General features: G+C 32.6%; 2 protein-coding genes across 5 annotated transcripts; one reads left to right on the top strand and one right to left on the bottom strand.

Annotated features, from left to right (window-relative positions):
* The first annotated feature begins 454 nt into the window (after window positions 1–454).
* LOC143910483 (SID1 transmembrane family member 1-like) lies at window positions 455–8,741 on the top strand. Of its 4 annotated transcripts, none has more exons than XM_077428976.1 (17): window positions 455–603; window positions 1,631–1,706; window positions 1,792–1,909; window positions 1,985–2,080; window positions 2,152–2,462; window positions 2,542–2,625; window positions 2,703–3,045; window positions 3,141–3,185; window positions 3,788–3,835; window positions 3,918–4,099; window positions 6,296–6,478; window positions 6,558–6,675; window positions 6,753–6,875; window positions 6,947–7,063; window positions 7,770–7,884; window positions 7,988–8,192; window positions 8,275–8,741. In XM_077428976.1, the coding sequence occupies exons 1-17, from the start codon at window positions 503–505 to the stop codon at window positions 8,449–8,451; spliced, it is 2,442 nt and encodes an 813-aa protein (XP_077285102.1). In that variant the 5' UTR covers window positions 455–502; the 3' UTR covers window positions 8,452–8,741. The 4 variants fall into 4 exon arrangements, with proteins under 4 accessions (XP_077285102.1, XP_077285101.1, XP_077285104.1 ...); XM_077428975.1 differs by having other exon boundaries at window positions 3,117–3,185; XM_077428978.1 differs by lacking the exon at window positions 3,788–3,835.
* dlt (codanin-1 like protein dlt) lies at window positions 8,733–15,154 on the bottom strand. The gene is made up of 14 exons (XM_077428974.1): window positions 14,804–15,154; window positions 14,466–14,542; window positions 12,608–14,374; window positions 12,382–12,538; window positions 12,126–12,304; window positions 11,939–12,057; window positions 11,634–11,860; window positions 10,778–11,563; window positions 10,529–10,702; window positions 10,227–10,458; window positions 9,932–10,149; window positions 9,690–9,855; window positions 9,089–9,618; window positions 8,733–8,970 (listed from the first exon to the last, which is right to left on the bottom strand). The coding sequence occupies exons 1-14, from the start codon at window positions 14,903–14,905 to the stop codon at window positions 8,833–8,835; spliced, it is 4,872 nt and encodes a 1,623-aa protein (XP_077285100.1). The 5' UTR covers window positions 14,906–15,154; the 3' UTR covers window positions 8,733–8,832.
* Between the last annotated feature and the right edge of the window lie 408 nt (window positions 15,155–15,562).

Here is a 15,562-nt window from a genome sequence, read left to right as displayed (position 1 = left end):
TAACCGCCGCTACGAAAATCTTCCTGTCGCACAGGAAAATTTCTGTACAGAAAACTGCTCAAATATTACTCAGCATATGCTATTTTTGACGAGATTTTTATTATTTTCGTGCGGCAGGAGATCCGTGCTCGCGATTTTCGTAGCGATTTACATTGGGTATGTAATCTCCGAACACTTAAAGTTTAAACTATGATGGGATTTATTTTAATTCCTGCTGAACTAAGAATAATAAACAGATTTGCCTAGACCAAAATTATAATTTTTCAATATCAATTTAAATGAAAATGGAAAATTCAATTAAAAAATACTAAAAATGTAAAATAATAATGTATTTAATAAATGTCGGTATGTAGGAATTTTAACGTGGAAAAAAAGGTTTTCCATCGCAGTAAATAGATATTAGTCATTCGTTATCTCAATACGAAGTACGTTTAGGATATTTGGCGGTGTGGCCACACTGATATTGTTATGACAGTCGGTAGTAGATGTGATTCTTGTTCTGATGGGAGTCGCAATTCTTCAGTTGCAGCTGATTCTGCTGGTGCTGGTGCTGCTGCTGAACATACAAGGATCTGACGCTGTCCAACAATTCATCGTCCAGAAGTTTGTTTAATTTTATCAATTCACATTATACTATATTTCAGTTATTAATGCGATCTTTTCCTGTTTCTAACATTTTACCAGAGTATTCTGATTGAATTAAAAAGGACCCATTTTTTTCGCAATTCAATTTACTATTGTGAATCTTTTCGATAAATATTCTTCAAATCACCAGCATGCTAATAAAAGATCCTGTTCATACTGGTTTAGCTTGCAAGTTCCTCAATTCCTAATCCTCCTCAGTTTCTCATTCGTTAAGCTATTATAGCTTGAACAAGTCTATGAAAGAAACATTCGATCGTATAAAACCAATATATATATATAGAAACATGTCTTTATGACCTTTACTATTACCAAAAACAATGTTAATAAAATACTGAAAAACTAATAACATTGAAATTGAAAACCGGATGCTCAGTTTATGCTATTAAATATGGCATTAATTGAGCAATTCTCGATTACATGAGTTAAAATTATTATAAAATATTTCCAGAGGGCGACCTTTGAATCCTCCTTTCTCCATAAATATCATTTTATTCACAAAGGATTCCTATCAACCAGAAAATGATTACTCAATGAAATACATCCCAAGCAGCATTAACGATTATATGATAATTTGGGTTTGGTGATTATTCCGCATAAAACGATGGCCCATGTCACTAAAATCATGATCTTAAATATGGCACCCGAAAATTCCATCCATCGAGATCTACGCACGTGAAATATCATACTAACGAGAACTTGTCGTTTGCGCGGTTGCAATGTGTGAAATAATCCATTTACCGATAGTTTGCAATCCACCATCAACTAGAGACCGTGGTAATGTTGTTTTCGATGAATTATTGCTTCAAGGAATCGCTGCTTTTTTCCTCCTTTACAGTATTTGGTCACATGTGTTTATATGTGTGATATCTCTCCAATATATTGTGTAGATAAAAGCTAATGTGATAACTCGATGCTTTTTCCTCATACATATTATATAAATTGTGACTGGGAAAAATGACTTTTTTAAATCTAATTTGAATTTCAGGTATAAGTATGGCGTTAGTATTAAAGTAAGCGTAAATAGCAGTGTTGAATATATTTTTGAACATGACGACACACAGGTAAATACATATATTTGTAACTTGATACATATTTGTACAAAAAATACACATTTAAATGTTATATAAATGAATGATTCCAATTCAGAAATTATGGAATGATGATCCCACAAGACCTGACAGTGGCAGTCCCGCAAGAGTGCATGTCGTCAGCTCGGAAGCGACCAGAAATAACCCCATTTTCATTACAGCCCGGCAACAAAAAGGTTTCAAGTACATTTATTAAATGAATGAATTTATTAATAAAATCAATATTATTATAATACATACATATGCTTTAGGTATTTTGTCGTGGCAGCTGCCAGTCGTGATCGACGATAAAGAAATGGACCATTTATCGAGAACTCTATGTCCTAATAAAAATTATTTCATCACTGGTGAGTTTATTAATTTATAAACGAATGTACAATCTATAAATGAATGTATATTAATCATATTTAAATTACAGATAGTTCTGAAAGCATTCAAAACCATACAATTATAAATGTCTATACGTCAAGTGATATAGATATTGTTTTTTCTCTCGAAATTAATTTGGTAGAAAACTTTTATTTGTTTACGGGAGAAAATCATGCGACGGTTGTTAGTCCGTCGACACCTCAAGTGTTCTTTTATGCATTTGGTGATAATGTTACTAGAAATGACGACAATTTACAAAGTGTTACTACGAAAACGAACGCCAGAGAGAAGAAAACTGTTGTATTGAGATTCGATTCAGATGATGATCTTTGCATGTTGATTTCTATACAAAATGCATCGGTAACTATCGGACCGTGTTTTAAATTCCCTATGTATGATTGATTGTTGAATATTTATGAATATTCTCTGTATTTTCTAGTGTCCAATTTTCGATACGGAGAATGACATTATGTTTGAAGGATTTTATGAAACAGTCACTAGACGTGGAGGAATAACAATATCGGTAGATTAAATTTGATTAGTATATGGATTAATAATCATAATAATAAACGCATTTTGTAAGTTGTTTCAATTTTGCAGAGTAGCAGATTTCCTTTGGGTTTTTATCTTGTGCTCGTCGTTAAGACATCGGATGAGGTGTGCACCGGTTTCAGTCAAAATTCGTCGGTTGCGCAATTTACGAATTTTTTTGATTTTGAATCGCAACCGTACGATGTGCCGATTGTTGATACTAGAAAAGACAGTAACGCCCTTCGGATGAAAAACGTGCAAATTTTAATACAACCCAGTATATCTTATGGAGAATATTGGTTGGCGACAATGTCTGCTTTAATAGCCATCATTATCGTATACATTATCTTTTTATCAGGCTTATGTTTTTACAAATTTAAGCCTTTTAAGTTGGAAGAGGTTGATCATCAAGGTATAAATTATAATCGAATGAAATCTTATTAAATAATGTTGTGATGTTAATGTAACATTAAATATCTAAAGATTCTGCTACTGCATCTTCCTCAGATCCAATAAATAATGAAAATATTGTCGAAAATAATTTGCTCATAAGTAAGTATCGTTCGGGTATCTACTGAAATATTGTTTTTTTTTTTGCTTGCTAGATTTTTGACTAATTTATCTATTTACTTGTGTTGCTTTTTATTTAATAATATTTTAATAACTATATTTTTCTTTAGTTGGTTTGTTGTTTAGATACGTAGATTTCATTGTCATCGTCATCGTCATGTTCATACATAATCTTAAAATCCCATAAATCTATTGCAATACTCTCTATGTACTGGGGTAAATATTGCCTAAATATTGTCAAAAAATGCCTAGTACATAGTTCTAGCCGTTTGCTTTTTTCACAAAGCTATCAAAAATGTGTCGTTTTCCGAATGACTTGAATAGTCTAGTTTTAAATCGAAAGTTGTCTGAGTTTATTTATAATGTTCTTAACTTTGTCATTGTATTTCAAGTATTAGATTTTTTTTGTTAACATTTTTTTTTAGGAACCAACTAGAAGATTACTTCAATTTCACCTTCCATATCATTGCATTAATTCATTCATTCATTAAAAGGTTAATATAATTCATTCAAATTTCATCACATGAAACAATTCATTCAAATTTCTACTTGTTTTTAGTTCTTGGCTTTACCTTATTTTTTAGCTTCTTCTGTAGTTCAATCTAACCCGCAATCAGTTACTAATCCAAATTGTGAGTTTTATTTTAATATATCATTCAAAAAATTAAACTTTCGCTGTAAAACATACACAGAATTAAATTCTTATTTCAACAGGCAATAGCAGTATAATATCATTGGGAAGTCCCGAATCTTGCGGCAAAATATACCTAAATCAACTGTGCACGCGAAACTGCAAGGATATAAAGAGGCAATCTGGCCTTTATTTGTGGCATTTAATCACAATTGCCATATTTTATGGATTGCCTGTGATACAACTAGTCATTACATATCAACGAGTAAGTAAAATATCTATTTACATAGTACCAATGTAGGGCTTCCAAGCTGGCTTAAACTGAAACCGAAAAACTGGCTTTTTGACCATTTTTCAAAAAAACAGGAAACCGGATTTTTTGGCTCGATCAACCGGCTTTTTAAGGTTTTCTTTAATTAATGATTTTTTTCCTCAAAACTAACAATTATGAATGAAAGATCAATAAAAAATATATCCAAACTTTTTTAGGGAATAGGCGTATATTTCTTTGATTAACAAAAAAAAGGTATAGCATTTAGCGGTGGCTTTGTTATTTAGTAACGGACGAAGACCTGGTCATAAACCAATAAAATATCATTGAAAGTAGTTTCAATAACATATACAAGGCCTTTCAGAATTTCGGCAAATTTCGCTTTCCATAATTTGTAGATTTTGCGCGTTCAGGTATAAAATTATAGAAAACGATATCGTAAGTTGTTAATCCACGCGGGAGCTTTCGACTTCCTACTTTTTATTATGGTTTTAAGATTTTTGTGATATGTTGTTTCTAATGAATGCGTTTTCCGAAAATTGCAATGGTTCGAAAAGCTTATTTTTTTATTTTTATTTTTATTTTTACATATATACCAGGAAGGCCTTACAGGTAAATCCCAATGCGCCTTCCTGGCCAATTACAAATACAAATACAGCATTTTTATTATAAGTCGTTGAATTGCGAGACACTGAAAAAACTCGCAAATTAACGAGACATCTATGAATTGTACATAAATTTTTATTGTACATCAATCAAATTTTTCAAATAGTGGTGACATAGTAGGTAGGAAGGATTTTTAGCCAATTTTTTTTCCGGGAACCGTTTCAACAATGAAATCAGAGAAAATTGGCAAACTCTGATAGGAAACGATCAACCCGGAGTCAAAAATCCAGGTCTGACCAACAGCATACTCTGAAAAATTCATTTTCATTCAGGGATAGAACCCGGCACCTTCTTGACGGTAAGCAGAAGCTTAACGTCCGAGCTATGCTGCTGGCTATGGTTTTTAAAGCTTAAATAGATATGTTAAAATAACTTTAAAAAATGGAAATATTTCATAGTTTATCATTACGTTTTCAGCTCACCAAATTCATCTCAGCAGTGTTCTTATTCACGACTTTATTAAGACATTATTTTTTTAATATATGCTTGATAGTAGCTTATTTAAATCATTTCATTATCTGTGCGTATTCAGGATCGATTTGACATACATATGTACGTTACAGCTAAACCATTGCCAAAACGTATATACTAAGATATAATAACAAAAGCAAAAAAACTTACATATATACTGATCGCTACTAATGTTTCCACTAGGCTGAGAATTTGCCATCTATTGAAAATTTGTTTAATTAATTAATTAATTTTTCTATCTGTGTTTTATATAGTTTATATGTAGGTAGGTAGGTAGGTTACCATTTTTTTTTCATATTAACACGATGTGTGGCCGCTGACTCATATTTGTATCATGTTGGGTGCACAACACTTAGTAGCTGTTGGTACATATATGATTTACGACTGCGCGAACTGTATCAGTCCGCTGATATATTTTTGTGTCCCGTTTGCGTCAATCGTTTGTGGCCGATGATACAATTTTGTATCACGTTTTTGTTTATGACGAAAACGTGATACAAATATATATCAGCGGACTGAAAAATATATTCTCCACGAAAAATATATTCGCGCAGTCATGAATCATATATGTATCAGCGGCCAGTAAGCATTGTGCACCCAACATGATACCAATATGAGTCAGCGGCCACATAGTGTTAAAAAATTAAATATAAATATTAAATTAAATATATTTAAAAGGTATTCAAAAAAAATTCGACTGCTTGGGATTCGAACACATAACCGACGACACATTTCTTTTAATTTTTTTTATTTAATAACTTAATATGCCACTACCCCTGTGATGATATGTCATCGGGTACTACACTAGTAATATATATATAATAAGGATCTTATGAAAGTTCATAATGTTTATAACTCAATTCAATTTATAAGCAATTATTTTTTTGCATATTATAATATACTACAATTTTTTTTTCGATATAAAAATTTAGAACTTGTGAAAGTCGGTCAACCGGCATTTTATTTGTAAAAAAACCGAAAACTGGCTTTTTCTTTCGGGCCCATAGTATCTATGAATAGTTTGTAAATTGACAATAACGTTTTATTTTCTAGGTATTGAATAATTCCGGAAATCAAGATTTGTGCTATTATAACTTCTTATGTGCACACCCAGTGGGCTTGTTATCCGATTTCAACCATGTATTTTCCAACTTTGGCTATGTACTGCTCGGTGCTCTTTTTATATTCTTCACGTGGAGGAAGCACAAGCAATTCCAAGACGCTGTTTTTGAACAAGTGTGTTGCGTATTTTTGTACGTATGTATTATTTACTTTTGGTTGTTTAAAATTTATCTATATATTTTGTGTATTTTAGAGTTACGGCATACCACCGCATCACGGATTATTTTATGCTATGGGCGTTGCTTTGATAATGGAGGGAGTTCTCTCGGCATCGTACCACGTCTGTCCAAATCATTCGAATTTCCAATTCGGTAATTCAATACGTTTATAAATTCTGTATTATACTAATTTTTATTATATTACTTTATTTTAAAATTTATTTTTTTAGACACTTCATTCATGTACATAATGGCCGTTTTATGTATGGTCAAAATATATCAAACGAGACATCCGGATATCAACGCTAGAGCTCATTCTACTTTCAGCATGTTAGCTGGAGCAATTTTGATTTGTGAGTTGATTTTTTTTATTATTTTGAGTTGTATTATTTAGAATGTTACTGTAATATGTGTCAATTTTCAGGTTTATTCGGTGTGCTATATCCAAATTTTTATTTTTGGTTATTTTTCACCATACTTCATGTGGGAATGTGCTTGTTGATGACATTCCAGATATATTACATGGGGCAGTGGAAATTTAGTAAGCATTCACTATAAATTTTATTATTAATAGTGATAATGTAGTCATTGATCAATTGAGACTTTAACCGTTTGCCCGCGGTCGTCTTCTATGGAAGCTTTGCGCGACAAGTCTGTAGCGCGGCTGTCTTCCATAGAATTTCTGAACTTTGCACGGGATTTTGAGCCTTATATGCGCCTATTTCAACTGTTTTAAGGTTGAAAATTGGTTGAATATATTACTGAGAGTTGAATGCCATCTATTCAATTTGCTTAAAATGAATATATACCAGTCAAAATTAGTTTTTTGTGGGACCATACTGAAACCTCGTTTATGTGACGTCACGTCTGTTGAACAATGGCGACGATACATCTCAATTGTATGAAGAATGACTATTTGACAATTAAGCCAAAACTACGAGATATATTATGTATTTTATTTTTTAAAATAATACTTTATGTGTTAATTAACATATCTGGTTACTTGAGTAAATATTAAAATCTGTATTTAAGGTCGAAAACTCGATTGCCGAATTCGCGAAAAAGGTGCCACGTACAGGGCTTGTTTGCTATATTTATTTCCGCGGGCAAAGGGTTAAAGTTGAACTCATAAGTACATGCTATTAATTAATAGTGGACAAGTGCATCATTTTGGGCACTCAAGGCCTACTACTACCTATTAACCAAAGTATCATTCTTGAAACTTTCTTTTACTATGTTTTTTTTAGATTTCTGCTGTTGTTCAGGCTATAAATGTGGTGATATATGTCATCCAATTTACCGAAGTAGATGCATTTTGGTCGTAATAGCTAATTTGTGCAACTGGGGATTAGCGTTCTGGGGGTAAGATTAAACAATATTTAACATTTTGAAATGAAAAATTAAAGCCCAACTGTTATCCACTTGTAATATAATATCAAATTGATTGTTTTCTATGTGTAAATAGATTGTATCATCACAGCAAAGACTTTGCAACCCATTTGTTGTATGTATTTTTGATGAACTTGGCTTTGCATCTCGCCTTCTACATCACAATGAAAGTGGCCAACGGAGAACGGCCACCAATTTACACGTGGCTTCTGCTCGTAACGGCGATGATAACTTGGGGTGGGGCTCTATTTTTCTTCTTCAGTCCCAGTACTTCTTGGGCCGTAAGTCGATTTTTAAAGACGTAATTTTATAACATACATTGTATGTATGTATGTATTAATTAATTAAATCACTTGATTTCAGTTGACACCGGCAGAGTCGCGTACTTTTAACACGCCCTGCAAATTGTTGAATTTTTATGACTATCACGACATATGGCATATGTTGTCGGCGGCCGCCATGTTTTTTAGTTTTATGCTGTTGCTTACGTTGGATGATGACATTATGCATAAACCGCATTCTAAGATACCAGTATTTTAAATACTTACATGACAGTCATTTGCGCACAATAATATATAAGCATTATATGAAATGATTCCAATAATTGTTACGTGAGATTTTTTGTATCAATGTTGAAGATTTTTACGATTGATCTCGATATAATTGTTTTAGTAGTGCCGGTTTTTAGTGTGTGAGATGTTTTTGTGTGCTATGTGTGCCATTTTAGTTTTGTGATAATGTGTGAAATACGTTGTATATAAAATGTATTATTATATTTAATGATTATAGATTTGGATATAAAATGAAAATATATTTATTTTATAAAATGTATTGATTGATTTTTTTTAAACATACATATATATACATTTACATCTTTTATATAAAATTTAACACATATATAAATAAAACATTCAAAATACATTACATATAATAATCGTCATCGAGATTTTGGCAAAATTCTGATACAAATTCAAGCATCATTAATAGCTTTTCATTTGAATGTAATTGACATTTTTCTACAAGGTTTTTGATGCATTTGGCAACATAGTCTAAAAAGTCCTGAAACAAAAAAAAAAAAGAAAACATGAAAAAAATCGCAATTCTATGTATGTATACATATGTATTATATTTTTTCAATATGTTTATATACAATATATAATTAATTTTTTTATTATACCTGTGGCCAATCTTGTCTATATATTGCAACACATTGTTCAGTCAACGATTCTTCAGTTAAAAAATTGTTTTTTAGCAAGAAAACAAGAAGAGTTTCTAACGCTTTCCATTTGCTTTCATCACTGGCAGAACTCCAACATCCTCTCAACAGCATTAAATTTCTCGAACACAATATAGTATTGAAATAGTTCAATGAACCATCACTAGCCGTATCAAATACTTCATCTTTTAACGCCGACTCTATTACACTTGTATTTTCTTCTCGACTATCACAATTTGAATTTGATTCAATATTATCACTAGCGGATACTTTTCTGCTAGCCGTAGTAGCCTTTTGTTGTATTGTGATAGGTTTACACGAATCAACAGATGTATTCGTGTCTACCATGAATTTTCCAAAAGCTGCGACTTCACTTTCGGATATATCTGATTTTTTATTGGTACTATTTTCATTTGAAACGCAACAACTTTTCCAAGCAATTCCTGCACTCGATAAATATTTTTCATTCAGCACTGACGGATTAAAACAAACTGAAACAAAATATTACCATTACGAACATGTTGTTTAATTTATACGCGCAATCAATTGGTAAATGACTTACTCAAGCATATGATCAAATCGATAGACAACTGAAGCAAAATACCCTTGGAAAACTTATCTACGTGAGGATAAGTGCTGCAATCGTTTATTTTTTTTAACAATGATAGTATCTTTGCACCTATTTCATTGATGTTTTCAGTGCCATTTAAGATATTAAGTATTGTCTCCTATAAATGCAAGATAAAATAAGCAAAAATTTATTTTCTTATTATTAAAATTGCGATTTTAGATTTTTTTTTATACCTTTAGCCCAATTATGAGAAGTGTCGGTGAATGATAAGCATCTTCAAATGTTTTATCATTTTTTGAGCCGACAAGTTGTATCGACGAGTCATTTTGTGAAACCTTACTGTTGTCTTTGTTGTGTTGATGCATCATTATTATACGCTGCTCGGTGAAATAGTCATGATCAACAGTCAAAGACATTTTCTTTAATTGGTTGTTATTATTGAATAAAATCTCTAAAAATCATATCAAAATTACAATTTATTTTGATGTGTCTCATATAATAAATTAGCTACATCGATATTTAACTTACGTATATTGTTGTACTGTGATTCAAGACAATGGACAAGTTTTCTAACAGCATTTCTAGTACAAATTTGAATGCACATTTCCATCACTGAAGGAGACGTTCCTGGAGGTAACAGTCCTTGCAGAGCTCCATGTACCCGCTTCGATCCAACGTGTTGTCCAGCTTTCTTGCATCCCAGGTGAAATTCTAAGAGCTGCCGATTGTATATATCTGTGATTTTAGAAGCCGACTCTTCCTGTCATAAAAATTTGAAATGTTAAATGCTAGTTCAGTTTATTTTAACTCGATGCTTTAACAGTGCATACGTTGATTGAGTCTGAGACGAGAGACTGAGCTGCGGCATATGCTCGATCACAATACGCCGATATTTGAGTTTTAGCTAGTCTTACGAGGGCTGATCCTGTTCTTTCGCTGACTATTTCTAAAGTCCGACGCGTCGTTCCAGCTTGAGATCTCAAAAACCACTCTTCTAAGCGCATCTGCAAGTAATGTAAATTAATATTTATGATGTGTACATACATTTGACATGATTAAAATTTTTTGTTTTAAACAACCTGTAGTTCCATGTCTTTTCTTTTAGGTTTTTCAACGTTGAAACTACTTGTGACAGGAGTTATATGTCTGATGTTTCTAGCTTTGTCTCTATCATTAGTGCACGCTTGATTTTTCAGAAATAGCAATCGAAAATCTTTCAAAAATGGACATATTTCTTTAACAGCACCATCGTCAATAATTTCCAGGGAGTCTAATTTTAATTCAAGTTCTTCTTCTTTAGCTTCAAGACTCAAATTATAAAATCTTTTTATGTCATCGTCATTTAAATTTTCACTGTTGAGTCTTTCTGTATTTTCGTCATCATTGTGTTGATGCTCGTCTATTTTGATGGTGTTGTTTCCCACAACCGGTTGATTTGTGACATTAGCTAAGAGCCTCGTTAAATTCTGATTTGGGATTAATCCGCGTTGTTTGTCATCTACTTTCAAACTAGTATATTTTAACCAATTGAAAAACGAGTCCCGTGGAAAATGCTCCAAATCAAACAACCAACTCAAACATATTCTAATCAGAGATTTATTACTGTATGGTATAGTATCAATATTGCGTGAGTATTTATCGTCAACATTCGAATTTGTGAGCTGTATTAATCCAATAGTAGGTTTACAGATATCACTGCCATATATTTCAAATAACATTTCGTGTAATTGTCGGAAGTACAATAGTCGCAAATAGCAATAATCTAGCATCGCAAGCAATTGAACGATCCACGGTATCGTCAAAATGAGTCTGTGCCGTCGACATGAGCTGTCCACGATCATTATCAGATTAATAGGAGGCAAAGTCTATAAGCAATGTAATTTTTATAATTCAAATGTATGTATTCATTTGACAATATGGAAGTAAATAACATACCTGATTTCTAACTGCAATTTCAGAGAAGATAACTTTAGAATTTTCGACGTTATCATTTTTTGGGATAGTTTCGCCCAATCTATTCACACCTGGAATAGACGTGTGATGTGATTTTTCTGATAAGCGATAAGGAAGAGACATTAAAAATCCCAAAAATTTGGCAAGAACTCTCAAAGATTTGATACATATCACATATTGAGCTTTTGCTTCTTTGTCGACTGACGCTGCTGAAAATAACAACAAACAAAAAAAAGTAATAAACAAACTATATTATACACAATTCAATTATTATTTATGAAAATTGCCTGAGTCTTCGTTTTCTGATGGCAAAAATCCGGATTCGTCGAGTTTATATATTTCTTCAACAATAGAATCGATTAAATGTTCTCGGAAATTGGAGTTACTTGAATGTATAATGAAATCTCTAAAATTTTAATAGACAATTAGTAAATTTATTATGAATACGTTATGAAATTTTAAATGATAATATACCTGAAAAATTCTTCACACCCTGAAAATTCAGGTGGGGTATTTAATATATTTTCATTTTTTTTCTGGAGTTGTCCAGGTAAAGCAGATGTCAATCTCTCTGTCAATTTACTCAACTTGTTTTGACTGACTCCACTGCCTCCAATGACTGACTGCAACTGGGCTAACGATTCAGATTTTTCCTAAAAAAAAAAAAAAAATACTTCTTATGCGCTCTAGCCTATGAAATGTGCTAAAATAAAGTAAAAATTGCCAATACTTGAACGTTACAAGCGACAAGCAGTTGAGATTTAAAAAGACGAGCTAGATGAGCAAGATTCGAAGGACTTGCACCCATAGAAACCAAAGACCTTACTTTAGGACCCAATTTTACGTCAAACATCCAACCTGGTGATAGATGATTTGCTTCCCACATTCTAAAAAATATGAAATTGTAATCAAACATATTTTATACTGAATAATATTTTAAAAATGATTTCAGTTACCTTAAAATTTCGTAGAATCCATCACGTTGGCTTTTGAACGTAATAAAATTTTGATGCGATGGAAAATTATCCGCACTGTCCGTGTCTGTTATGAAGCAGACATTTCTATTCAAAAGACCTTCCGGTGATGAATTTTCTAGTACTTTTTCTTCAACTGTCGTTTTCTGCGTGTGCATAAGTGATAGAAAATCAGCAAAATCGGTTGAAAATATTTTGATTCTATCGCTTTGAAGAATTAGTCTCAAACAATGTCTGTCCAGAACCATATTCAACAACTGCCTTTGTTTTTCCAAGCACCCTAATGCAAAATAAATACAATTTTGAACATTATCTAGTAATTGTTCGATGTTTCCTAATTTTTTTACTTCGTTAGAATGTAATCTATCTTTTATTTCTACCGCATCCCCGTCAACGCTTTTATGAATTTGTGAATGTTGAATCATCGCAATAGATATCAAATAATATAATTCTGATATGACGTTTGGTATTAAATTTGAATCAATTATTGTAGTGAATATTTTGATAAATAAGTCCAGTATTTCTCTACTATCCACTTTTTTAAGTTCAAAAATAAGCAATACAGAACTTTTATGGATTTTGCGCTTTAATGCTATTAGATTGACGGGAGAAGAGGGGGTGAGAATCTTTTTTGGAGTGATGTTGCTGATTTGATTAAATTTCTCAATCAAATTGACCTTCTCTTTTCTCAGCATATCTCTTTCATTTGTGAAACCAGTGGAGTGTTCTCTGATTTGACAATTTTGCATTTTGAACGCCTCGTTTTGTTCCACTTTGTCATACTTAATGCCAAATTTCATGTTCAACGGCACGTTTAAGTTAGTGTTTGGCTGTTCTTCACTTGGAAACGTCATGTTTAATCTGGTAGGTTTAATGCGACGCATTTGACTATGGCTGTCAGCTTTAGCATCGTGATTTTGACCCTTGTGCGAGCCTATGTCTGGAAACATATATTTATCGTCTATATTTAAATTTGACGCATTTTTTAAATCATTTTGAAGTCTAGTATTTTCCTTGTTGGCATTGATTAAAGGATCATCCAGTGATAGATTAAGAAATCGGTTTTTTTTCTTCCTCGACGATGCATTTTCATTTACATTGCCTTTATTAGTCATCATAAAGTCCCCAATACAAATATTCCGTTGATTCGTAGATTTTCTATGGCCTTGTTGGACATTAGTGCGTTCTCGAGATTGATTTTTATTCAATGTATTAAATTTGTGATTAGGTGTAGTTTCACACGAGGATCTGTTTGTGTTCGGGGTGCTGAACCTGGTAAAGGTATTGTCAAAGCTTCGAGGGTCACTGTTGTTGACAGGTGTCACCGGACTAAATAAAAAACCCCTACCAAAAGACGCATTTCTTTTTGGCGTTGCAAAATATTCACTGGGGTTGTTGGTTTCGAGCGACGTGTCTGATCCTTCAGATTTCGCTTGAAATCCAGCGTTTGATGATGCGTCGAAAGATTCGTTGAAACTCGAATGCTCAATTTTAGAATGTGCGTTGAATGCATTGGTACCATCTATCGATGTATTAGATAAAATAGTTTTTTCATCATAAATGGCATTTTGAATGCCGAATTCTGTTTTATTTATTTTTTCCTTATCTAGTTTATTACAATTAATCAATGCATTATTTGTTGGTGAATTATTTACGTTATCTTTAGTAGATAAATTATGTGTATTAGAGATTATTTCAATTTGTGGGGCTGACTTCGATGAATCATTGTCCTCATCCAATTTAAAAAAACTGAAACAACAATTTGTTTTTTCATGATTTAAATGCAAATTGTATTTGTGAATAAACAGAGCATTATTTGAATTATAATTTTCAACTATACCGTTCAGTTTTATTCCTTATGTAGTTAACAAAATATAATGAAAATTCACTTCTCGAACACGGAAATTCTGAATCATCCTGCAATGTAAAAGAAAACGTTGCATAATTTTATAGCTTTTATGTGTATTTTAAGTAATTTATTTAATCGGAGAGTTTTATATGACTAAAACGGTTGAAGTTATTTAAAATTTTTTTGATGCATTGTAATTTTTATTTTTTATTTTCGGCACAGACAAAAAAACATTTCTTAAGAAATAATCAAAAAACGTTATATGAATCAGAAATAAGTAGTAATAATACAAAAGTTCAAATGAATTATTTGGTGATGAGAATAAATACCAGTGTCTGTGAACAGCCTTGTAGCCAATGTAGAAGTGCGGGGGTCGAAGCCTCGGCCGAAGCCGCCACGGCTTGGTGAAGCAAACGTTCGCATGTTTCCATTATACGACTTCACGACCAGATCCAGACCACATCACCAACTGTCAGTGTAATGTCACCAATGAACAACTTTGACGTTTGGATGCACAGCTCAGAGCCACGCAAATACCGATGTTAACGACCATGAATATCATGACATTTTTTTAAGTGGGAGAAAATATAAAAAAAGGTACATGGATTATTGCGCAAATTGCAATCGCGCGCACGACAATTGTTGTCACAAAAATCACGAATACGGAATATCTGATACTCGAGTTTGCGTTAGTACATTATTTCGCCTGCCAGATGTACCGAGATCAAAATTTTAGCAACGTGCGCAAGATCGCTTTTTGCAGAATTATCACCGAACCAAAAAAAATATTAAACGATTTATATGTGTTATAATTTTATCATATATAATAAACCGAAAGCAAAATTTTAAATTTCTTAGTTAATATGCAGGGCCGCCGAGAGAGGGGACTACTTGAGGGGTTCGGTGATTACTAGTCAAATGTGAACCGGTCACAGGACAACCGGTCGCTCTAGATCGGTCACACGTGATCACCCGTCACACTAAAACTGGTCACACCCTAAAATTGGTCACGAGAAAACTGGTCACACCCTAAAATCGGTCAACCAGTTTTCTCGTGACCAGTGACCACTTTTAGTGTGACGGGTGAT

Source organism: Arctopsyche grandis, chromosome 4, assembly GCF_051622035.1.
Source record: "Arctopsyche grandis isolate Sample6627 chromosome 4, ASM5162203v2, whole genome shotgun sequence".
In the NCBI taxonomy this organism is placed as follows: domain Eukaryota; kingdom Metazoa; phylum Arthropoda; class Insecta; order Trichoptera; family Hydropsychidae; genus Arctopsyche; species Arctopsyche grandis.
This window is presented reverse-complemented; position numbering and strand designations above follow the sequence as displayed.